The sequence below is a fragment of the Seriola aureovittata genome, chromosome 9 (genome assembly GCF_021018895.1).
Source record: "Seriola aureovittata isolate HTS-2021-v1 ecotype China chromosome 9, ASM2101889v1, whole genome shotgun sequence".
In the NCBI taxonomy this organism is placed as follows: domain Eukaryota; kingdom Metazoa; phylum Chordata; class Actinopteri; order Carangiformes; family Carangidae; genus Seriola; species Seriola aureovittata.
This window is the reverse complement of record NC_079372.1, coordinates 29,199,351-29,224,350: the sequence shown is the minus strand read 5'-3', so window position 1 is coordinate 29,224,350 and position 25,000 is coordinate 29,199,351. Positions and strand designations below refer to the sequence as shown.

Here is a 25,000-nt window from a genome sequence, read left to right as displayed (position 1 = left end):
GTCAGGGGGGTGTTTTTTTTAGGACACCAGACAGACCAGACTGTTCCCGCCTCTCCATACACCCCTCCTCCCGCCTTCACCCACATCTCCTGTCTTTGTCCACCCCCCCGTGCTTTTTATATTTTGCCCTCGTCAGCATCTTGTTTCCATATTCACTGAATTTAAATAACTTCTCGTTGTGTCTGGCCCAGTCGAAGTAAAACTGCACTGCATTGTGTTGGCTGAACCAGACGTCTGTGGAGAACCCCCCCACCCCCAACCCCTCCCCCTCCGTCCTGCTGGGTGAGGTTATGTAAGGCAGGAGGACGTGGGGGGTGAGGAGGGAATGGTTTGTTCCTCCCAGCTCTCTCTGTACGAGACGGTTTTCATGACAGTTTAATGATCTCTGAAGTTTGCGGTCGGTGTTTCAGCTGCAGCGGAAACTCCGTCTGTTCGTGTCGGACGTCTGATCCACTGGTCGAGTTTCTCATGTCGCTCGTCAGGAAATCTAATTGAAATTTACACCTAGAAATGATGAGACGTGCTCTTTGAGGTGATGATCTGAAGATTTAGTGGTCCATGTGGTGAAATCAGTGGTAACCATGGTAACAGCAAGTGTGTTTTAATAATCCAGGTTCCATGACCTTGTTCATGTTGTATTAAGAGACGTGGATCCTGCTGATGAGAGGGAGACCTGTTCACTCCAAGTCTCTGAGCCTCTGCATGTTTTTACCTGTAAGTTCATCTCCAGACGTGTTTTAAACTCTGTAAAAATCTGCTGGGATTCATATTTAGTTTAACATTGTTTTCATCTCCTCCTACTTCCTGATTGAGCCTGGAGCCCCGCCCACCACCTGCTGGCTCCAGGTGGACAGGTGAAAGAGCAGAGAGCATCAAGATGGTGAGAGGAGGAAACATCAGAGAGACTCAGTCAGACCCAGACTCAGAGGAGGAGTCTGAGACCAGAACCAGAGACTGGCAAACGGGTCAGAACCGTTAGCACTGTTAGCATCTTTTATTTGTTCATGCTGTTTGTTAGCTTGTAGCTAGTGTTAGTGGTTGTGCTAATGCTAACTCTGGCTCTGGTAATCTGTTCACGGAGGATTCAGACTAAAGAAGCAGTGAACTTGTGTCGTCTCCAACATTAACCTGACTCCTGCTCCGGCTTTTGTTTTCACTTTATTTCACCCGCATCAAATAGCAATGAAAACCAGAGAGTTCAGAAACACTAATTTAAATGTACCTTATAATTATTTTATTTTTTTCCATTACTGAATAATAATAATCAATCAAAACAGATTTAATCTCTCAACTAATTGTCTTTTCTCTGAAGGCAGATGAATGTGTGTGTGTGTGTGTGTGTGTGTGTGTATATATATATGTATATATATATATATATATATATATATATATATATTCAGTCCAAGGTTGAATGGATGTTTGGTTAAATCTCTGAGCTTCTGCGCTTCCTCTGTTGTTCATTGTGAACAGAAGCTGAATTTAAATTCAGTTTCAATCGTTTGTTTTTTTCAGTATCTAAATGCCTTTTCATCAAAGAACCACGTGAACGTTCCTCTTGTATCATTTTAGTTTCCACTGACTCCTCGTGTGAACCGTCGTGTTCAAAGTCAGAACGATGAGACTCACCTGAGCCGCTCCCTGTGGAGCAGGTACGATGTCACATCAGTGCAGAGCTGAAGGAAACTCATGGTGACATTTGTAAAATAGCTTTTACAGAGAGCGAGGATTCAACAACACGAACACCTGCAGAGAATAATGAACCCAGAGCAACAAGCTGCAGAAAACCACCTCTGCAGCTTGTTGCGTGTTGGGGTTTGAACTCTGTGCTTTGATCAGACGCCGTCCTCTGTTGTGAATGGTGTAATTATATTGTGTGTTGGTTTAATGTTGGACGTCCTTCATAGAGAATCTGGAACAAAAAGATTGGTTAATAAGTCTGAAGGAGATCTCGGGTTTAAAGACGCCGGACGAGTAAAGTAGCTCGTTTCATTTGATCACGTTCTACGACACAACACAACGTGATTGGAAATAGGAAACATCAAACTCCGCTCCAGTTTGTTTTTCCAAAATGAGTTGCAAAAAAATACAGTGCTGCAAAGTGCTGTTTCCTTTTTTCCTTCAAGCAACAATACTGTAACATGCTGTTATAAGCAAGTTCACCCAGAAGAGAGAAAATAAAGAAAGTGATAACATGACAAGAAATAACATGAGAATAGATCAGGTGACGTGACGTCATCCAGAGAGCGACTCACAGCTTATTAATGCTATAGATTTAGATGACTTGTATATATTCGGGTTGTTGACGGCTGTTGAGACGGAGAGGGAACCGTAAACATAATACAGTAATATACGGCGTTTAAAGATAACGAATCTTGTGACACCCCTGAAGTAGACTGTACCATCTCTAACGTCTCGTCTACCTGCCTCACTCCGTCACTGGCTCCATCCTCAACACACGAGCTGCGAACATACACTGTATGTTACATAACACGCCTGCTGTCCTCTGACATGCAGGCTGCACAGTGGGTTTAAGAGCGGATGTGACTTTCAGGTTATGTGGGAAAATAACAAGCTGTACAGTGTGTGTCTGTGGGAGGGTCATGTGATCTACTTGCAGTTGTAATTGGAGTCAGGTTAATTTTAATCTCAGGGAATGTTTCTTTTAACAAAACAGATGCTTCACGGCGTCAGGAAGAAACCTGGACCTTTTTAACTCTCAGGGAACTTGTTCTTGTTGAGAATCAGCTGAAATTACCACCAGCATCTTTGGCTTTAGTGCCAGTGATACTTGGGACAGTGAGACCTCTTGACTCTTGACGACAGGTTAGTCTGTACTGACATATAGTGACTGTGTTTGTCTTGGACTGATGAATGGCAAACACACACACACACACACACACAGACTAATGAGCTCCCAGCCAAAAATCTGCAGTCACCACTTCCCTGGCATGTAACGTTACATAAGGAGGTCACTGATCCAGGTGCAGCATGTGCTGGTTCCCAGCGGTGGTTGGTCTGCGGTTGGTATCTGTGTCACGGTGTCTGATCGTTGTGGGGAGGAGAGGTGAGCCACGCTGCTGATGTGTCCATGAGCAAGACACCGGGTCTCTATCCCAGCAGCAGGTTTGTTTTATGGTGGATCAGAGATCAGCGTGGGGACGACGATGTCTGTTCATCAACCACTTTATTTCGTTCAGAGAGAAGTATCTCTAAAGATCAACTATTCGATGGGTTGAAGTTCGTGATCCCCAGAGGATTAATAACCATGACATTTTTGGTTGTGAGGGAAATATCTTGTCAAGGATCGGAGTGCTTCCCCTGAAGTTTTGTCTCCACATTCTCCCTCAGATGAACAGTAATCACTGCGGTGTTCCTCTTCCTCTTGCGTCTTGAGGGAATTTCTTCAAATATGGCACAAATGTTCATTTCGATGCAAAGATATACTCTGGTGGTCAAAGGTCAAGCTCACTGTGACCTCACAAAACCATAATTGACTGAAACCATTATAATAATTTCACCCGTTGTGCTGAACGAACCCGTGGTGGACATGATCGTCGTGTTGTCTTGGCGAGGATCGGCGCCGCAGCAGTGATTACCTCTGTGCGGTCGGGGGCCCTTCACTCGGCCCTTGAGCTGATTTTGAAGCAGCTTTTATTTCACTCGTTTGAACACGAGTGGAGTCAAATGAGAAACAATGAGTGTGATGATTATTCTGCCTGCCACATCGCCGCCGCCATCCCATCCCAGGTTTACGGTCCTGGAGTGAGACGTGTCTGACTCGTGTTCCTCCTCTGAGCTCATTACCATAGAAACAACAGGTCCTGTGGTTAAACACACATCTGTGTTGTGGGAAAGCAGAACGTCAGAGCTCAGCATGTCGGTTTTCAGTCCGTGCTTGGATTCATGAGGCCTGTAAAAACCACGCTGACGGGACCAATAAGTCAAGTTGGCCGCCGCTAGCTGTTGTGTAATCTGCTGTGTAATGTTATGCAAGGTGAGCTGGCAGGTGACCAAGAGTAAAGCTCGCTGTGATACTACTGTGTGTCTGGCCTCAGTGCGGATTATTTAGAGATTTAAGATTCTTGTTCATGTCGACTGAGGAAACATTTCACTGAAACTCACAGATGTTGGTGAATTAATGTGATTTATAGAATAATAGAGAATCGTTTTATTCGATGATTTTGATTATGATAATAATGACATTTCTGTTCTCGTGTCTTTGTAACTGTCTGAAATTTAAATCCTCTCCTCCCCACCTCGTTAACGTCCATATGATGTTTTTATATAACACAGACACATGATGATGTGTGTTTCCACCTTGACCTGCAGTGAACCAATCACAGTCTCATAAACAGATTCAGGGTTTCATACGTCACAAACCTCAGGAACCAATCCCGTCAGCTGGTTGGGACGGGGGGGGCGCGGCTAAATACACCTGAAACCTCGTCAGTACAGAGAGAGAGTTAGCATTAGCATTAACGCAACCGCTAACACCGTGTTGCTAACAAACAACATAAACAAATAAAAGATGCTAACGGTTCTGACCCGTCTGCTAGTCTCTGGTTCTGGTCTCAGACTCCTCCTCTGAGTCTGGTTCTGACGAGATGCTAACTAGCTTACGGTTCTGAAGAGATGCTAACTAGCTTACGGTTCTGACGAGATGCTAACTAGCTAACTGCTCTGAAAAGATGCTAACTAGCTAACGGTTCTGACCCGTCTGCTAGTCTCTGGTTCTGGTCTCAGACTCCTCCTCTGAGTCTGGGTCTGACTGAGTCTCTCTGATGTTTCCTCCTCTCACCATCTTGATGCTCTCTGCTCTTTCACCTGTCCACCTGGAGCCAGCAGGTGGTGGGCGGGGCTCAAGGCCTGATCCAGGAAGTGAGAGGAGTTGAGCTTCAGACCCAGTTTTTATGAGTGAAAACATGTGAAACTAAATATGAATCAGAGCAGAAGAAGGAAGAGGAGGAAGTTCAGATAATGATCATGGCTGCTATATAGAAGAAAAGAAGGAACATAACTTTGCTTTTACCAAACCACAGCTGATAAGGAAGGACGCGGTGGTTTCAGTTTATGATTGTTTGACAGCCTCACAGAGAGAAATGCCTGTTAGTGATGTGAGTGTAATTTCGCTGCTGCTCAGAGGCGGAGTTTTTAAAAGCATCTTGAGACTCCTGAGAGCTCTTCACCTCCGTCATCGCGTCGCTCCGTCCATCTCCTCCGCAGCTCTGCCTTTCATCTCCAGGTCATCATGCTGGTTCTGTCTCTCTGTCTCTCAGATGGCTTTTAAAATACTCCTGTAAAGTACATTCAAACCCCCTGGAGGTGAACTTTACCTACAGAGCAACAGGAAGAAAAGAATCTGATGCATTTTCTTCCCCCCTGGGAGGGAAAACACCAGCTACATGAATATGAGAGTTCTTTTCATATCTGTGAATATCAGAGAATAGACGAGACCTCACCTTTACCTGCAGTTCATCACATGGTTAATATTCACTGCAGAGTGATGTCTGCTGGTCGTTTGATCCGTTTGATTCTGTGAAAGTTTTTACTCTGCATGAAAACACCAGGAATTCCTTTTTCCATCATAGTTTCCTGCAGAAATTTCAATTTCAATTCCAAAACATCTCATGTAGAAATCAACAGGTGATAATAGAATATAATGGGTGGTGTTACAAAGACAGGTTCTTTATTGTGGTTCTTCATTGCAGACTAATACAAACTCAAATTATGTTTGACAGCAGTCTTCTTAGCAGCATATATTAAAATAAATAAAGAAATATATAAATATACAATAAAATATGCATATAAACATCAATGATGTGACTGGTGGTATGATGAGAACAAAGAGGAGCTGGATCATCTCATCAGAGATCAATAATCCTTAACGAATGAAATCCAATTTAAAATAAGATTAATTTAAAATCAACATCATGGAAGTTGATTATGATGTAGAACTGCATAATGTTGCTGTGTGTGTGTGTGTGTGTGTGTGAGAGAGAGAGAGAGAGAGAGGAGTCATTTCATTGGTTGTGTCTCCACTTGTTCGTTCACTGATTGGCTCTCACCTGTCCTCTGGGCTTCAGGTGTGTGTGAGCGGTGTGGCCATGCTGAGGTAGCAGCAGCCTGCAGGTCAGGATGTCTGATGAAGAAGAGGAGCGGCTGAACAGGAGGAGGAGGGAGGAGGCGATCTGTTACGTCAGCGGTGAAGACGAAGACAACGATGGAGACGATGAAGATGAAGGGACACCTGGTGAGTCAAAATGGCGGCTTAAGACCGTCTCACATTGCTCCCGGTCCGTTTACCATTAACTAACGTCCTAGAGACTCCAACCAGAGCGGCAGCGTTCGAAGTATCAAGTGAGTCAAAGTCATGATGACAGAGTTTCTTTTCATTATAAATTAGTTTCTGATTTATCTATGATGTCACTGTGACATCATCAGGTCTTCTCTCTGTCTGTTTTTGCTGGGAGACGAGTCACACGTGAAAAAAGCCAAAAATAGAGACGCCGAATCTCTAGATCACGTGATGCAGCCGCGAAGAGAGAGAGAGAAATGTGTCAAGGCCGGGAACACCCTGGATGCGTGGCGTGAGCGTGGCGGCTGCAGAGCGTGTTGATTTTCATTTTGTTCAACGGATTAGAGCGGACACACCGGCTGCGTTGTGATTCTGTCTCGCCTATTTTTCATATACGATGCGTCTTGCAGAAGAAACCGATGATGATGATGTCATAGTGACATCATACCATCAACATTACATCAAACTGAGTTTCTATGTCTAATCTGAAAATGACACTGTCCATTGCAGCAGCTGCACGTGGCGACGGAGACGTTTTCTGTCAAAAATAAATCTGAAATTATTTAGTAATTAACTCCAACATTCGACGTCAGCCGCCACGCTGACGCCACGCATCCAGCGTTTAACATGTGCACCGAAATGAACGCCAAGACGTTCCACAGCCGCGACGCACACGCCATTAAAATGAAGCGAGGACCGACAAGTTTGTCGTAGAGTTTTCTTCCTTCGTTGTTTTCTTCTACTTCCTGAACAACAGCTTCTGCTTTTCTTCGCTTCATCCTCGCCCGTCGCTCCCTCCCCCTGAGCGTCAGGTCACAAGCTCATGTGGGTGATTCATGTCGGAGCCGAAGACCTTTCTTTTCTCCAACTGTTTGTGTGTTTTCTTGTCTCCTGTTTAATGTTGATTTATTGTCTTTCACTCTTCTGTGAAGCTCTTTGTGTTTTAAAAGGTGCTTCACAGATGAACACTGACTTTCTTACGTACCGTATAAAACTACTGTCGGGGGGTTTTTAAAGACGTTTCCGTCAGAACAAACTGAAGCAGCAGCTGCATCGTCCTCATGTGTGACCAGACCGGCTCTCCTCAGCCGGCCGTGGCCTCGTGTCCTCCCCCAGGAAAACAAAACTCCTCTAAACTCTCTCCTCATTTCTTCTGTTGCCAGTATGTGTTACATAACCCAATGAATCATCCATTAGTTCTATTAGACGCTGAGTCGTGTGTGTGTGTGTGTGTGTGTGTGTGTGTGTGTGTGTGTGTGTGTGTGTGTGTGTGTGTGTGTGTGTGTGTGTGTGTAGGAGGTAAGATTTAAACTTCAGCTGGAGAACTTAAATGGCGTCAGTGGTTTGATCTCGGAGAGAAAACTTCCTTGGGGTCAATGAGAGATGGAGGAGGGAGGAGCAACACTGGAAAACACCTTGTTGACTTCCTGTCTTATATTTCATAAACGAAATGTTTGGCAGTAACATTTCCCTCCCTCACGCTCGGAGACATTTTTCATTCGATTTGCAGCAGAACAAACTTCCAGCTTCTGAAATATTTGTCAATTAATGAGAGAGATAGAATGAGAGATTTACCTGCAGGAATAATGAATGTCCTTGTTTAAATCTGCTTCTGCACTGATTCTACAATTCAAATAACTTCATTGGCACGCTGTGAGTGTGTCATCTTGTTGTTCTGTTTGTGAGAACTAAACTCGAGTGTCAGACTTTGAAAGGAAATTTAGTTCCGACGTCTCTGGTTTAAAAGCTGGTGGAGGGTGAGACTTGGTTAGAGTTGGGATTGTGTTCATGGTCAATGAAGGTTCATCCTGTCCCTCTGTGTCTTTGGTCTTTATTTACTTCAGACTCATCTGTTTGTTTGAATGTGGCGACTCATTTCTGTCAGAAACTCAGTGAAATAGTCGAGCTGAATGTATCTCAAGCTCCGCACCAGAGTGTTTGTCAGCGGTTCTCCAGAGACTTCCAGCGTTTCCTGTGATGGTAACTCCAACACGCTCTGATGATAACCCTGAGTCCACCTCCCTCACTGTTCTCTCCGTCACGTCTGCACTCACTGTGACCGGGTGTGGAGACTTTGTGCAGCTGCTGGACTTTCAGAGAGACGCAGGTTTTCACAAGCGCTGAAGTTGAAGAGTCTGAAAATTTTAAATCTCTGTTGTCTTGTTGTCATGGCGCTGATATGATGAGCTGTGTATCTGCAGCATGGACGTCTGTCAGAGAACCAGATGTTAATAATCTCCTTGTTGCGTTGTCCAAATTAATTACAGAGTTAATGACATAATTACGTTGGTCTGTGGCGGTATCCATCACATGTTGTTTTGTATAATAATAACTTTGAGTTTGAGTTCTGCAGCTCATTCGTTATTAATATTTGTAAATGTTGAAACTCTCAATAAATCCATCGATCAGATGGTGCTTCCTGTGACATCACAGATAGGGGAGGGGCTGAGCACACCACCCCCTCTCTCTCTCACACACATACACACACACACACACACACACACACACACACACACACACACACACACACTTTGAGACCCATTAGATCTATATAGCATCAAACAGGATACTTAATGTAATGTAATTAGGGCAACATATACTGTGTGTGTGTGTGTCTGTGTGTGTTTGTGTGTGTGTGTGTGTGTGTGAAATAGAGAGAGAGAGATGATGAGTCATTAATCATTCAGTATAAAGGGGTTCAGGTCCTCGTGCCTCTCTCTCTCCTCAGGCTTATAAAACATGTTTTTGTTGTGCAACACCTTGTATAACTGACCCAGCAGAGCGACTGGGTCAGCGCAGATTAAAAACTGTGTCATCTTAGAATAATTGTTGTATTTTTAAGGCCAAGTGTCGGAATTTGATCTGATGTCTAACAACAAACAGGTCAGACAGACGACGCAGAAAACACAGGATCAAAAATCAAAGACCTGAACAACCACACAACAACAACAACAACAACAACAACAACAACAACCACTTTCAAACCCTCGGGTACGACCCACGGCAGCGTCTCCTGAAATGGCGCCCCGATGGCAGCAGGCGTAGCGTATAATCAAGTATTTGATTAAGAATTATAATGATTGATATTTAAAGTAGTAAAGTAGAATATGTGGAATCTCACAGGTGTCCCCAGTAAAACACCTTCCCTTGTTTTTTCCTTTTTGATAATTTTCCATTTTGAAACTTTCTTTCTTTTCTTTCCATGACTGAAACAGAAATGGAAGTTGTTTGTTGCTTGAGCCGGAAACGTGAGGCTGGTCCTGCGAGGTCAGCAGGTCACAGGCGAACACGTGCAACAGAAAAGCGTCCTGTAGTTTCTGAGCGGCTGTATCACTTATTGATTGAAGCCTTGTGTTGTGTATTGATCTCGTCACAGTTCGGGAGGACGACTCTGTTCCTTCGGACACAAACAGATAAAGATGGAGGGAGAAGAAAGACACACATTTACATGTTTGTCTTCCTCCCTTTGCCAGTTTAGTCTATTTTGCTCTTGAGGCATCATCACCCCCCGCCGTGTCCTGCGTCTCTCCCACCGTTGCCACAACAACCGTCGCCAGGACGCCAGCCCCCTCAGAGTTGTGACAGTTTCCTCCTCCAGGTTAAACATCCATTCCCCTTTCTCTTTCTACTCTGTTTTTGTTCCTCCCATCCTCCATTCTTTCTCACTTCTCTCTATTTTCTCCTTTTATCTATCTCTCTCCGTTCCCGACATTTTTATTTAAATCTCCTTCTAACTCTGTATTGTCATTTTTATGTGCAAACTTCTGTGAATATTCTTGATTTAAATTTTTCTTTGGTAGATCTGTTCTTTCATTTTCAGTCTCTTTCATGTTCTTCACCTCCTCAAATATCATTCAGAGTAGAAAAGTTCAACAGGAGAACAAAGAAAGTTCAATAATCATGTAACACAATCATCCCAAACCCACATGTGTCGATATATGGATCAAAGGTTTATCAGGATACACAAAAATAACAGTGTCGGAAAGTTTCAAATTTATTTCCAAAAAGAAAACCAAGAAAATTTAAAAAAAAAAAAATATCACCAATGACAGAAACTTTACATCTGTGCATCAGTTCTCTGATGCACAGATAATGAGACGTTATATATGTATCATATGTATGTATAATATATATATGTATCTATATGTATGTATATGTGTATGTATATATATATATATATATATATGAAGTCTCATATATATTTTATTTAATTTTTTTCAGTTGAAGGTCAAATTCATCTCTGAAGAATTTAATAATTAGTAGTTTGCTTCTCGTTATCACAATTTTTGCTCTGGAGAGGTTTGGGGTTGTCATAGTGACCACTGGCACCACACTCAACACTCATACATAACACACACTCTCACACACACACACATATACATGTGGGAAATGACACGTTCTGTTGCCATGTGAAGGTATTTTTAGAAAATCATCACATATTATAACAGTTACAGACGTGTCTCATCAAGGCTTCGTTAACTGTGTGTGTGTGTGTGTGTGTGTGTGTGTGTGTGTGTGTGTGTGTGTGTGTGTGTGTGTGCTTGTCTTTCCATGTCTTTCAAATCATTTAGAGAAAAATTGCACAAAAAATGGAAACGTGAGAGACGGACGTTTTCGTCTTCTTTTCAATGTATATTCAGTTATATGGAAGAAATGTGTGTTAAATGAACCTTTATAGGTCTGACTCCAACTGTAAATCAATGAGCTGGAGTTGGGTGTACAGGAATATTATTGCGATATGTTTGACATATGATATAACAAATAATTATGATCAAGTTTATTTGTTGAGCGCGACACGAAGCAATAAAAACAAAGACAGGAATAAAATGAATGTGACAGAAATCGGTGAAACAGACAGAAACAATGAAAAATGTGCAGCGTCGAAACAGAATAAATCTCAAGCATAAAAGACAAATTATACATAAGCTAGTTGATATAAAATAGTTTGAATGAGTAAGTTTGAATGAAGATAATGATCTGGGCGTCATGACAACGACTTCAAGATCAGGAACTGACAGAAAATGACAGAGGAGCTTTAAAGTAAAAGTTAAAAAAGTAAATTTAAAACTTTAAAATCAATCCTCAAACAAACATGTAACCAGTATAGTGCTGCCAAAAGTGGAGTGATAACTTCGCTCTTCCTATTTTTAATACTTTTTTGCTCGAGTGGAAGCTGAGTTTACTTTACATTTCTTAACAGATCATTGTATCAGTCCACGAGGAAACAAAGTCTGACAAGTTCTGCATCTTTAAAACTCAAAACTAGATGGTAAAACAGGACAAGAAGAGCGGATATGATGATGATGTATCCCTCTGCCACTCAGACTAGTCTTTAGTAATGGTTAAAAAGTGTTTTGTGAGGTCACAGTGACCTTGAACTTTGACCTTTGAACATGAAAATCTAATCAGTTCATCCTTAAGTCCCAGTGAATGTTTGTTCCAAATTTGAAGACGTTCTGTCAAGGCGTTACCATGATAACGTGTCCACGAAAATGAGACGGAGACGAAATAAGAATGGACCTAGAGTTGAACCCTGGGGAACTCCACATGGGTACCACACTGAACTAAAAAACTACAGTCTGACAAATACTGAATATTGAAAACCACTGCAGGGCTCTATAACCACGTAGTGATACATGCTGTAAAATTAAGTATATTATGATTTTTTAAAAAGTAACGATATCATCCACCCCTGCTCTGAGTTACCATAGTGACCAAAACACCCTCTTTGCAGCAGTTATTTAAAGAATTAAACATAAAAATCTTGAATGTAGAATCTGTGTGAAAATGATTTTTAATCAACATTTTTCAGAAAACATCTGGAGAATTTTCATTTAATAGAAAAAAAAGCAGGAAAAAAAGATGAGCCATGAACATTTGGACCTTCAATGGAAAACACAAACTGACCCAGAAAAATACAGAGAATATACACAGACATTTATCCTAGTGCGTGCGTGCGTGCGTGCGTGCGTGCGTGCGTGCGTGCGTGCGTGCGTGCGTGCGTGCGCTGAGGAGAAGCATGGCCATTCTTCAAAGAGTGACATTAAGAAATGGACTTGGGGAGGTGGGACCAGTCTCCAAAAATAAAATCATCCTCTTCGGCATCACAGCGCTGCTGGGATAACTGTTCTGGGTCAGGTGTGTGTGTGTGTGTGTGTGTGTGTGTGTGTGTGGTGTGTGTGTGTGTGTGTGTGTGTGTGTGTGTGTGTGTGTGTGCTTGTCTTTCCATGTCTTTCAAATCATTTAGAGAAAAATTGCACAAAAAATGGAAACGTGAGAGACGGACGTTTTCGTCTTCTTTTCAATGTATATTCAGTTATATGGAAGAAATGTGTGTTAAATGAACCTTTATAGGTCTGACTCCAACTGTAAATCAATGAGCTGGAGTTGGATGTACAGGAATATTATTGCGATATGTTTGACATATGATATAACAAATAATTATGATCAAGTTTATTTGTTGAGCGCGACACGAAGCAATAAAAACAAAGACAGGAATAAAATGAATGTGACAGAAATCGGTGAAACAGACAGAAACAATGAAAAATGTGCAGCGTCGAAACAGAATAAATCTCAAGCATAAAAGACAAATTATACATAAGCTAGTTGATATAAAATAGTTTGAATGAGTAAGTTTGAATGAAGATAATGATCTGGGCGTCATGACAACGACTTCAAGATCAGGAACTGACAGAAAATGACAGAGGAGCTTTAAAGTAAAAGTTAAAAAAGTAAATTTAAAACTTTAAAATCAATCCTCAAACAAACATGTAACCAGTATAGTGCTGCCAAAAGTGGAGTGATAACTTCGCTCTTCCTGTTTTTAATACTTTTTGCTCGAGTGGAAGCTGAGTTTACTTTACATTTCTTAACAGATCATTGTATCAGTCCACGAGGAAACAAAGTCTGACAAGTTCTGCATCTTTAAAACTCAAAACTAGATGGTAAAACAGGACAAGAAGAGCGGATATGATGATGATGTATCCCTCTGCCACTCAGACTAGTCTTTAGTAATGGTTAAAAAGTGTTTTGTGAGGTCACAGTGACCTTGAACTTTGACCTTTGAACATGAAAATCTAATCAGTTCATCCTTAAGTCCCAGTGAATGTTTGTTCCAAATTTGAAGACGTTCTGTCAAGGCGTTACCATGATAACGTGTCCACGAAAATGAGACGGAGACGAAATAAGAATGGACCTAGAGTTGAACCCTGGGGAACTCCACATGGGTACCACACTGAACTAAAAAACTACAGTCTGACAAATACTGAATATTGAAAACCACTGCAGGGCTCTATAACCACGTAGTGATACATGATGTAAAATTAAGTATATTATGATTTTTTAAAAAGTAACGATATCATCCACCCCTGCTCTGAGTTACCATAGTGACCAAAACACCCTCTTTGCAGCAGTTATTTAAAGAATTAAACATAAAAATCTTGAATGTAGAATCTGTGTGAAAATGATTTTTAATCAACATTTTTCAGAAAACATCTGGAGAATTTTCATTTAATAGAAAAAAAAGCAGGAAAAAAAGATGAGCCATGAACATTTGGACCTTCAATGGAAAACACAAACTGACCCAGAAAAATACAGAGAATATACACAGACATTTATCCTAGTGCGTGCGTGCGTGCGTGCGTGCGTGCGTGCGTGCGTGCGTGCGTGCGTGCGTGCGTGCGCTGAGGAGAAGCATGGCCATTCTTCAAAGAGTGACATTAAGAAATGGACTTGGGGAGGTGGGACCAGTCTCCAAAAATAAAATCATCCTCTTCGGCATCACAGCGCTGCTGGGATAACTGTTCTGGGTCAGGTGTGTGTGTGTGTGTGTGTGTGTGTGTGTGTGTGTGTGTGTGTGTGTGTGTGCGCCTCAGGGTTTTCAGTGCATGCGTGGGTGTGTGTGAGTCTGTATGTGAACAGATTGAGGGGTGTGTGTGCTGCATGTTATTGGCCCTCTGCAGCTCAGATGAGGCTGTCATAAGGTTTAGTCACATCTTTCATAAGACACACACACACACACACACACACACACACACACACACACAGTGACTCCAGAGAGCAGCAGAGTAATAGTCTGTTAATTAGCCTGTTGCTCCCCTGCCTGTGTGTGGGCGTAGGTAAGCAGAACACACTCTGAAGAAAAACAAGTAAACATGTTTCCTCCCACGACGTGAAGACACCTGGCGGTTTCATCAGGACGCGTCACCTGCCAGCTCCAGTCAGACCTGGACTGTTGGATCACCAGGAGATTATTAATGTCATGTTTTTCACCGACAACTTCCAAAGGAGAAAATGAACAGCAGCAGCCGTGTTGTGTTCTCAGTACGTCGTGTTTTTATTGAGGGATGACAGCAATGATAGAAACCTGCTGCAGCGCCACACAGCTTTAAAGCCTCAGCCGATCAGCAGCAGCTTCAGGAAGATGAGCTCAGGTGAAGAAAGTTAGTGACTGTAGCTGAGGAAGAAAGTGGGGAAAAAAAGATTTAAAAACAGATATTTTCATCAGGAGCTGGTGGAGACCAAACACGGAGCAAGAAGGAGGCGAGATGATGGAGTTACATTCATGCATGCCGCTCTGACTGGCGCCGGTGCGCAGGAATAAGAAAAGTTTCCTCTGAACATGATCCGGTCAGCAGTCACGTTGCCACCACAACTGTTCGGGTTCAGTCGTGTATGAACATGATTTCAAGGAGGAAGTGATGACACCAGAGATTTTCAGAATAAACTGAAGAACAGATGAAAAGAACGACCAAAATTTGGTTCTCTGAAGGTGTGTGTGTGTGTGCGTGTGTGCGTGTGTGTGTGTGTGTGTGTGTCTGTGTGTCTGTGTGTGTGTGTGTGTGTGTGTGTGTGTGTGTGTGTGTGTCTGTGTGTGCGTGTGTGTGTGTGTCTGTGTGTGTGTGTGTGTGTGTGTGTGGTTGTGTGTGTGTGTGGTGTGTGTGTGTGTGTGTGTGTGTGTGTGTGTGTGTGTGTGTGTGTGAGACCTGATAAAGGGCTGCACAAAGTGTAGGAGGTGATACAGTAACACCAGCTGGTCTACATACTGATACACCGGACTGCCAGGTCTGTGTGTGTGTGTGTGTGTGTGTGTCTGTGTGTGTCTGTGTGTGCGTGTGTGTGTGTGTCTGTGTGTGTGTGTGTGTGAGCAGACTTCAGATCAGGTAACACTCTGGCTCATTATCAAAGTGATTATGAGTCAGAGTAACTCATCAGTGAAACCAGCTGCCATCTTTGTTCTGGTTGAGCTCAGAGCTGTCGGAGTCTCAACTTTTCACTTTCACACTCTCACTGCTGCTGCTGCAGCTGCAGACTCACTGTGATGTCACTGTGATGTCGCCATGATGTCACCAACACGGGTTTGTTTATATTCAGATCAGAGCAGAAAATCCTTGTTAACACTCAGACTCGTCAACACATTTACATGAAGGGTTAACTGATAAAACAAATGAGTTCTAATCACAGAAACATCACCAGGGAGCTGCAGTCCTGATCTGAACTTCTTCCTTTCTCTTTCTCTTTTTCTTTCTTTCTTTCTTGTTTTTATGAAACACAATCCACCTGAAATCCTTGTCAATCTGTAGTTGCGACAGCTCGTATCTCCATCTCCTGGTTTCCCTTTGGATGTGAAGAGTTGATCTTCAGGCAGAGCTCGAGATACTAAATTCATTCCGGTGCCATGTTGATATTTTTGTTTTCCTTGACTGGATTTTCAGGATCTCGTAAAGTCGTAAAAACTAGTTCAAGAAGTTTTTATTGGATTCAGCAACATAAAGTGAACAGTGAATGAAAATAGTTTTATTTATAATGATAATTACCAAAATAAATCATGACAGAAATATGGTTTAACCTTTTAACTATAATGACGTGTGTTTTTTAAATTGTGAGCTCTTGATCATATGACTCCGTCTTCATCAGCAGATGAACTCAGAGTTTAGAAGCAACATGGACGAGAAGTCTCTGAGGTCCAGAACAGTTCTGTTTCTCACCTCAGAGAGAGAATGAAACACTGAATGAGTGAATGAATGAACTTAGAAGATTTGTGTCGTCTTGGTTTTAAAGACATGGTCAGTAAATGTGAAGCAGAGCTCCCGTGTGTTACTCTCAAACCAACAACACAAACGTCTGTGACTGAGGTCCGGTTCTGGTTTTACCTCTGGTTCAACTCGTTAAATCACTTTACAGCGATAAAACTTTACTGTTTCCATGGAGACTGTTGATTTGCTCCTGATAGGCCGAGCTGTTATCTCATCCTTTACCAGGTGACTTTAAAGGGGACCTATTATGCAAAATGCACTTTTCCATGGTTTTCTATCAGTAGTATGTGTCCCTGGCGTGTCTACGGACCCCCCAAACATGAGAAAAGTCCATCCTCTCCGTCTTTTGCTTTCTCCACCTTTCAAGAAATGTGTGCTCAAACGAGCGAAATGGAGATTCGCCCCTGGTGACGTCAAGAAGGGCGATGCCCCTCCCCCCGGATGGGTGACGCTCCCCGAGCTAGGTGTGTGTTCCGCCCTCTGAGTCCGTGTTGCAGACGGTATCGTTACTTCCCTCGCGAACACTGGCTTTCGGTAGAACAATGTCGAAGGTACAGCGAAACACAGTAGTTGCTTTGTTGTTGGCTGCACAAACCAACACAGATTTTTTAATCCCTACGCCCGAGGATCTGAAGACCCAGTGGATTAATTTTATTTTTGATGGAAATGTTCCCGCTCCAACTCCGAAAGTGTTGTACGTGTGTGCTAACCATTTCACCTCGGACTGCTTTCTCAACGAGGGCCAGGACAACGCAGGATTTCCTACAAGTCTCAAGATAAAGCTTGGATCAGCACCGACTGTCTGTGACCCAACTTTGAACTTCGGAGCTGTAAGTTTTACCATTTTATGTTGCTTTACTGTTTGTTCACGAGAGCCTGTTGCGTGTGTTGTTAGCATGGCAGCTAACGTGGCTAACGTTTAGCGTCGTCGACGCGCAGCCGGGTATAGCGGGGTACAGATTGTATGTAATTCTTCTGCTTGGTATCGCCGTGTGACATTGATAAGAGCCACCCTGTTAAATGTATTATATTTTAAAGGCGTTTTAGCTGTCTGTAAAGTCAAGCCGGTAAAATTCGGACTAAAAATAGGCTTTGTACTGATTAGCGTAGGTGTCCGGGCTTGTTTATTAGTGCTGTGAAAGTTATTATTGAGAGTCATGCCTTATAACGGCCGTTTTAACGTTTATATCATGTTCACAGATACAGTGCCTGTAGGGAATATCTAGATAAGCGCAGAGTTAAGGGGATATGTCCAAGGGGATAGTCTATAATACACATTTTTTGCATCTTGCACATATAATGAGCTATTTGCAGCATTTACAAGCTATTGACAACCCAATTTACACATAATTGAGAGCATCTGTTATCATTCTTGCACTGTTTGCAGCTGTTGCCATAACTACACATTTGAGGAGATGTTGGTGTAACCTCTGTTTCCTCTGTTCAGGCCATCTATACAGCTTCCTGCAACAGGGGATGTTGCATGCCAGACTGACCCACTGTAGGCACACAGTTATCCTTGAAGATCTTCAGCCTCACATCAGAAGTACAGGTCTGTAGCCATCTGAAGTGCATCTACTTTTGATAAACCTAACAGTCATTTATCAGTCTTGGAATAATGTGCAGGTAAATGAAGCTGTGGTTACTTAGAACTTGTGAGAGTGTGTAGGCTAAGGTTTCTGTCATCATCTGTCACCTGGCTGCCATGTACTACAATGAAAATGCTGACCGACCACAAGCCCAAACAAAAGAAGGTGAACCACTGTTCAAGGTCCAATTTCCAAAAGCCATGAAGGGAGAATGCAGAGCTACACCAGTTAAGACTGAGGCGACATTCTATAAGTGTTATATTATTTTATTTTTCAACCAAAAAATGTTTTGTACACATTGTATTAAATATTGCACATATAATGTTATGACAGTTCCATCAATAACAAAATACAGTAAAGAAAATGTCAGGAGGTATTTAGAAACAGACTCAGTCATTGTTTTGTAAAAAAAAAGTGAAAAATGTAAAAAAAAAATCTTTTGTGTTTTATCAAACAGGGAATGTGGTGGACCTCATATTTGAAAAAGTCTTTGTGACCTGGGACCATACACAGAAGCTGCTTTGGCCATCCCCATCCCAGAGGACCTCACTGCACAGTTGGAGCGGCCTGAGAAGGAGGAGGTCATATCCAGCTCTGTGTCCCGGTTCTATCATGGGCCAGTCTAAAACCCACATACCGGCCTGTGGCGTCAGGAAACACAGCATGGATGCGTAGGACCACGCAGGCTGGAATGACGACCCAGATTCTGCAACCAAGGAAGCACCAGCTCACAAAGCTCCTATAGGCTAGATACCTGTACTGACTAAAACAACTGGACAGGGCATTTAGTCTTGCAAACATATATCTATGTTGTGTCTCACAATTTTTTATATGGATCCAGTGAATCCTACAGTTTTTTCATCATCACTGATTATAACTGCCTCATTTGATGTAAATAAATGCTTGATTGTTACTAAAGAAATGACTCCTCTGAATTCATATATTATATGCACACTATCTGCTGATAGAAGAACTTTACAAATCAAAGAGCAGCTAAACTAATTTATTTGAGGGTGTGTTACTCTATTTGTGGTGTGTTATTACCATTGTAAAATTATGTGCACTGAAGTAAAACAAGACTGTCTAACATCTTTTATTTAGATTGAAACTATGTTTTAACAAAGAAGCAAAACGTACTGGTGTATTCCTCTCAACCGTAAAGGACCATAGTCAGTGCGGTACATGTTGCAGGCAGAACACATTGAGGCAGAGCGGCTCCAACCCAGGACGGTCTACCATACATGGTAAATCTTCCACGATCTCCCATAGCCATCTGGTAACCTACAGTGAATTGCAAATGGTAAATTCTATGGTTGATTATAAATGTAATGTAATCAAAACAAATTAGTGATTAGTTTGTCCAGTGAGAATGCTACCTGTGGTATCTCCTAGCAGCAGATGTTCTCAGCTTCTGTGGGCATGGTTGCACAGTTTCCACAGGAGCACCTGTCCAAAATATAGAGAAAAATGGAAACATTCACCAAAATATAAAGCTTGTGAAATTCAAACACTGACAGACAGTGGAGCTAAGGTGGGTAAGAAGTAAGCTTGGCTACATATCAAGTGCATATAACAGAGGTAATTTATAACATGTCACTTATTGCATATAATGTGGAGCTTGACAACAGTGTAGTGTAGAAAACTGCACAGTTCAGTCTTTGACTAAAGATTACTGTTGCTGTCAGACATGTTTATGCTGATTTACAGCTTTCATTGTAATACACAAAATAAATTTACTTCATAAAGGAAGATGTCATGATGAGCATCTCTGCTCAAAACATGGAGAAAAATTATTTACTTTGTCAGCATCTATTAAAATATCTGACTAGTACTGACATTGAACACCTGTAGCAGTCTACATACAACAAACATTTTCAGACTGTAAAAGTATATCTAAGGAGGCATGACAGATAACTACATTACACTATTCACAATAGTGCTTATTTACCAAAAGAGCTCCCAGTAATGACGAGACAGTAACAGTTAGCATTAGCTACCTAGCTACATGTTAGTAACTGTGTGCCAGCACTCATCAACAAACTCAAAATGTAATGTCAAAATACACAAAATTGGTTACCAACCATTCAGAAACGTCCTGCTGCAGTTGTAGAGTTTGAACTTCTTCAGCAGCCTCTCCCTCTGGCTCAGATTCTGGATAAAAGTTGTGTGGTTGAACCAAATCGCTACCGACGCCAGGTTGCCGGTCACGGTCACCGTAAACATTAGAGCACGGTGCCAGAAGCCCGAACGGCATCCCCTTCCGGAGAGGGGCGTGGTCAGGCACAGCTCATTGCATTTAAAGCTACAGACACAGAAACAGCCTGTTCTGAACAGGGCTCAAAAAGAGGGGTTTACAGGCATGCTGAAATATAGGATCGGAGTGGATTTTTTAGCAAAAAGCTTCAAATACATGCTTTGGGGACCTCTGAGACTTATTCAAACTTGTTGAAAAGGAGCATAATATGTCCCCTTTAAGTGATTCCTGAAGTTTATCTGAGATCAAGGAGAAAACCTTTCAACACTTCAGGGAACATTTCAGGGAAACTTCAGTCGTTTCCTTCTTTTCTCCCGCTGTGTTTTTTCTTCTGGCCGACTCTGAGACGACACGGGCGAAATGTTCGCCGCTATCACAGGCGCTAATGCCAGTAAACAAACGGTCTCCATGGAAACTGTAGAATTTCACTGCTGTAAAATCTCTTTCACTGCTGCAAATGCCTTCATGTTTTTTTTAACCCTTTGAGAGATTCTGCGGAACGACCTTAAGTAACTCTCCTGCGACCGGTCCCTGACTGCTCCTTCCAAACAATCTCTCCCTCTCTCTGTCTGTCTCTGTCTCTCTGTCTCTGTCTCTCTCTCTGTCTGTCTGTCTCTGTCTGTCTCTGTCTCTGTCTGTCTCTCTCTCTGTCTGTCTGTCTCTGTCTGTCTGTCTCTGTCTGTCTGTCTCTGTCTCTGTCTGTCTCTGTCTGTCTGTCTCTGTCTGTCTCTGTCTGTCTCTCTGTCTCTGTCTGTCTCTGTCTCTCTCTGTCTGTCTCTGTCTCTCTCCCTCTCTCTCTCTGTCTCTGTCTGTCTCTCTCTCTGTCTGTCTGTCTCTGTCTCTCTCCCTCTCTGTCTCTGTCTTTCTGTCTCTGTCTGTCTCTCTCTCTGTCTGTCTGTCTCTGTCTCTCTCCCTCTCTGTCTCTGTCTGTCTCTGTCTGTCTGTCTCTCTGTCTGTCTGTCTCTCTCTGTCTCTGTCTCTCTCTCTGTCTCTCTGTCTGTCTCTCTGTCTCTCTCTCTGTCTGTCTGTCTGTCTCTCTCTGTCTCTCTCTCTGTCTCTCTCTGTCTCTGTCTCTCTGTCTGTCTCTTTGTCTGTCTCTGTCTCTCTCTGTCTCTCTCTCTGTCTCTCTCTCTGTCTGTCTGTCTCTCTGTCTGTCTGTCTCTCTCTCTCTGTCTCTCTCTCTGTCTCTCCCTCCCTCCCTTTCTCCCCCATTGGTCAACCTAGGTTATGTAAACAGTGAAATGCCAGCTGCTTCCCTTCCTCACAGGAGGTGTGGCTTGATACCAGAAGTGTGGTAGTGTGGCAAAGGTGAGTGTGCGCGTGTGTGTGTGTGTGTGTGTGTGTGTGAATGTTTATATGTTGCTATGCAGTCCTCCACTTCACATTGCTGCTGTCACCGCCTCCTCGTCTCTCCTCCCCCACCTCAATCTGCTGCCCCTCCCCCAGCTTCCTAAGCAATGTGGGTTAGTGTATGTAGACATGTGAGTGTGTGTGTGTGTGTGTGTGTGTGTGTGTGTGTGGCTTTAAAAGGGTCCTCAAGTTCGCAGGATTGTTTTGAAACGGCCTCTTCCTTCTTTTCTCTCTCTCTCTTCCACTCTTTCCATCTTTACATTACTTTTTCTTTTCCACCTCCTCTCATGTCCTGACATCACTTCTCTTTCCTCCTTCTCTTCATCCCTTTATCTTCCGACTCCTCCCCTCGCCTCCTTCATCTCCAGTATTTTCTCGTCTCAGCGCTTCATAAATTCATAATTAGTCTGGTCGTCCACTCCGTTGATGGTTTGTGGGTTTACGTGTTCTTTAATTCACTGTCCGTGGCAGCGGCGGTGTTTACAGCGTGTTTATTGGTCTTTACGACGTGCGATACCGTCCTGTGAAGCCAAAATGAGAATTTTCCGACCAGAAAGTCGTAGCACATGACTTCATTCATCTCCTCCCTCCTCTCTCTTTCTTTCTCTTCTTCCTCGTCTTTCCTTCAGCTCTGTCCTCCGTCTCTCTCCTCTGCCTGTTCTCATCATTCCCCACATGCACAATCACAGAGAGGCCTGATTGGTTATTACGTGGCTTGTAATCACATTGTGGTTTGTCACATCTGTAATTGCAAAGTGATTGTTGCAGATTAGCAACAAGGACATGAACGGTTAGTTTCAATTTAAGACTCCCAGAACGTGACAGGGTTGTTTTTTACATTCACTGCAGCATCAGCAGCTGTGGACAGAAAAACAGGAAGGTCTCAGTGTGTAAAACAGTAAAGTGAACAAAGATAGAATTAGATAGAAACACCTGGAGTGCTCAGTCCGTCCACACGACTGATAGTGATTAAAGGTGGGATTCATATTTAAAAACATAAATGAATAAATAAAAAAAACATGATGATTTTAGCTTCAGTCATTTCCTCCTCCTCCTCCTCTTCCTCATTCTGACATTTCACATCCTCAGTCGTCCCACACACACACACACACGTAAGGGGAGATAATATTATCATGTATATAAGTTATAATAAAATTTATATGATGATATACTGTATCTGATGATTTTTATGGTCTATAACAATTGTTAAGAATATATATTTAATTTATAAATGCAAGTTTATTAAAACAATATAAATTTAGTTGTAGTTATTTAGTTTAGTTTTAAGTTGTAAAGTCGTTTTTTCTTTTTCATTTTTTCTATTGTTTGTATTTATATATTATATCAACATATTTGGGATGTATTATATATATTTGTACATAGCATGTCTATAGCAAACATACATAAACATACATATGGGCTTTTACATATATGTACACGTATGATTTTACTTCATATGTTGGTTAGAGATATATATATATATATATACATATATATATATTATTTGTACATGGGCTGAAGGATTGAATTTCATTTTGAATGTCAGTCATTGTTTGATTGATTGTTGATTTCAGATAAACAACAACAATCAACAAAGTGAAATCTGCAGGAAACAACAAGGAGGATCATTTACATCCCTGCACTCTCTCTCTTGCCCTCTTTTCCTCTTTCTCGTCCGTTCAGTCTTTTCCTGGTTGAACCCCATTACCCCTGTTACCTAAGGCAGCCTCTGTGGAGTGGGCGGGGCTTGCTGACATCACACTCGCTCCTGTGTCAGTTGGCCGTGTGGGGGGAGGGGAGAAGTAGAGTGAGGGAGGAGGAGGATGTAGACAGGAAAAGCAGCACAAGTGGTGGTGGTGGTGGAGGAGGGGGAGGGGGGTCTCCTACACACGGCAGGTTAGGGGAGCTTTCAGCGACTCATTGTTTTGTAATTGTCCCAATGGCCTTCTGTCCTCACTGGAGCGCCGGTAAAGCTGCGAGACGAGGCTGGAGCTGCATGTTGAGAGGCTGACACACACTCACACACATTCTCACGCACACACACGCACACACAGACTTTGACAAGGCTGGGTTCAGACGGGACAGTGTGGAAGTGTGTCAGCAGCATGAGAGACGAACATTCAGCAGCTGGAGGAAGTTTCTCAGAGTGAAAGTGTAAGAAGGAGGTGGCATGGATCTCTCTCCGGAGTAGGAGACTAGAAAACAAACTTTGAGGCACATGACATGGGTGAGTAGAAGGAATTTCTTTTGACCGACTCGCTGTAGTTTTTTGTTTTTTTTACTGGTGAATGAGTCTGTTCCTGTTTGTCCTGATGTGTGCCTGTCTGTCTGCAGGGGGGGGGTTGTTCTATCACACTGACCTATATGTGCCGCAGTGCCAAGTCAAGACCGGGCCACTCGGGCAGATCAGAGCTCTGAGGTTTCATAAGGCGCATTATGAAATAGATGCAGGAGTTGTCCTTGTTCCTAAAACCAGTTTCTCACTTCACACCGACTTTAATGTTGATTTATTTGGTTGGAACATTTCTCCACTTTTCAAGCAGAGTTTATCTCTGCGTTTCTTAGAAGAAGAGTCTGAATTTAGTTTAATCTCTTTTCTTTCATTTAAAATCAGTTTTTGTAAAATAATAGTCGCCATTTAATCCAGGTTGAAGTGTTTCCTGGAAGTTTTCATAATAAGAGTTCCCTCAGGTTTCTCTGTGGAAAACTGAAACAAACTGTTGTAATTAACCAGAAGTTTAAACAATTGTTCTTCTGGACTCGTCGTGCTCTTTATTAATGGATAGATTTCCTCTGCTTGTTCTGCAACGTTCGTTTTAACAACTGCACATTGAACACAACGCTGGTGTGTTTTGTGACAGTGGAATAACTGGACAAAGGTGTGTGAAAAACTTCTTTAAATTACCTTTTAAAATGCAGCCTTTGCTTAATAACATCAGCCTTGTAACTGTGTGTGTGTGTGTGTGTGTGTGTGTGTGTGTGTGTGTTAGGATTATTTTTGTGGATCGTGAATCATGTGACTTTTGAGAGTTTTCCGGAGTCGGCTTGTTGGTGTTTTAGACCTTGACACAGATTTCTGAAGCCAAATTCCTCCTCTATGCGCACACACACACACACACACACACACACACACACACACACACACACACACACACAGCTCTGTCGTTTGTGTGAAAGACATTTTTTGGACAAAGCACTTGAAACAATCGGATGAATTTGAAGTGAGATTTATTCAGCACATGATCTCATTATTCTTTTACCTTTAGACTTTCCTGTATTTTTAGATTTATTCTATTTATTTGTATATTTTATTAAGTTGTTGTGTACGATTTAGCCTTAAACTGTTTTTTACTTGTAGCACTGCCTCGATGAGAAGATTCTTAGTTTTCGCTGGTTGGTTAAAATATATAAATAATAGAGACTTAAAGGTTTAAAGAGCTTGAAGTTAATGTAGTTAAAGTTCAGTTACAGTCTCCCG

At 42.3% G+C, this 25,000-nt stretch overlaps 1 protein-coding gene and 1 long non-coding RNA gene across 3 annotated transcripts in view; one reads left to right on the top strand and one right to left on the bottom strand.

Moving 5' to 3' along the window:
* The window catches only part of LOC130174479 (helicase ARIP4-like), a 75,763-nt gene that overhangs the window by 13,587 nt on the left and 37,176 nt on the right, over positions 1–25,000 (top strand). The window contains exon 2 of one of the 2 annotated variants that reach the window (XM_056384313.1): positions 6,084–6,250. In XM_056384313.1, coding sequence (XP_056240288.1) covers positions 6,136–6,250 — 115 coding nt within the window. In that variant the 5' untranslated portion in view covers positions 6,084–6,135. Of the gene's footprint in view, positions 1–6,083; positions 6,251–23,547; positions 23,750–25,000 lie in introns of those variants that run through there. The other variant, XM_056384316.1, reaches the window with a different exon arrangement.
* Positions 18,996–20,387, bottom strand: LOC130174480 (uncharacterized). The gene is made up of 3 exons (XR_008828598.1): positions 20,000–20,387; positions 19,295–19,364; positions 18,996–19,199 (listed from the first exon to the last, which is right to left on the bottom strand). It is a non-coding gene; the product is annotated as an uncharacterized LOC130174480 (long non-coding RNA).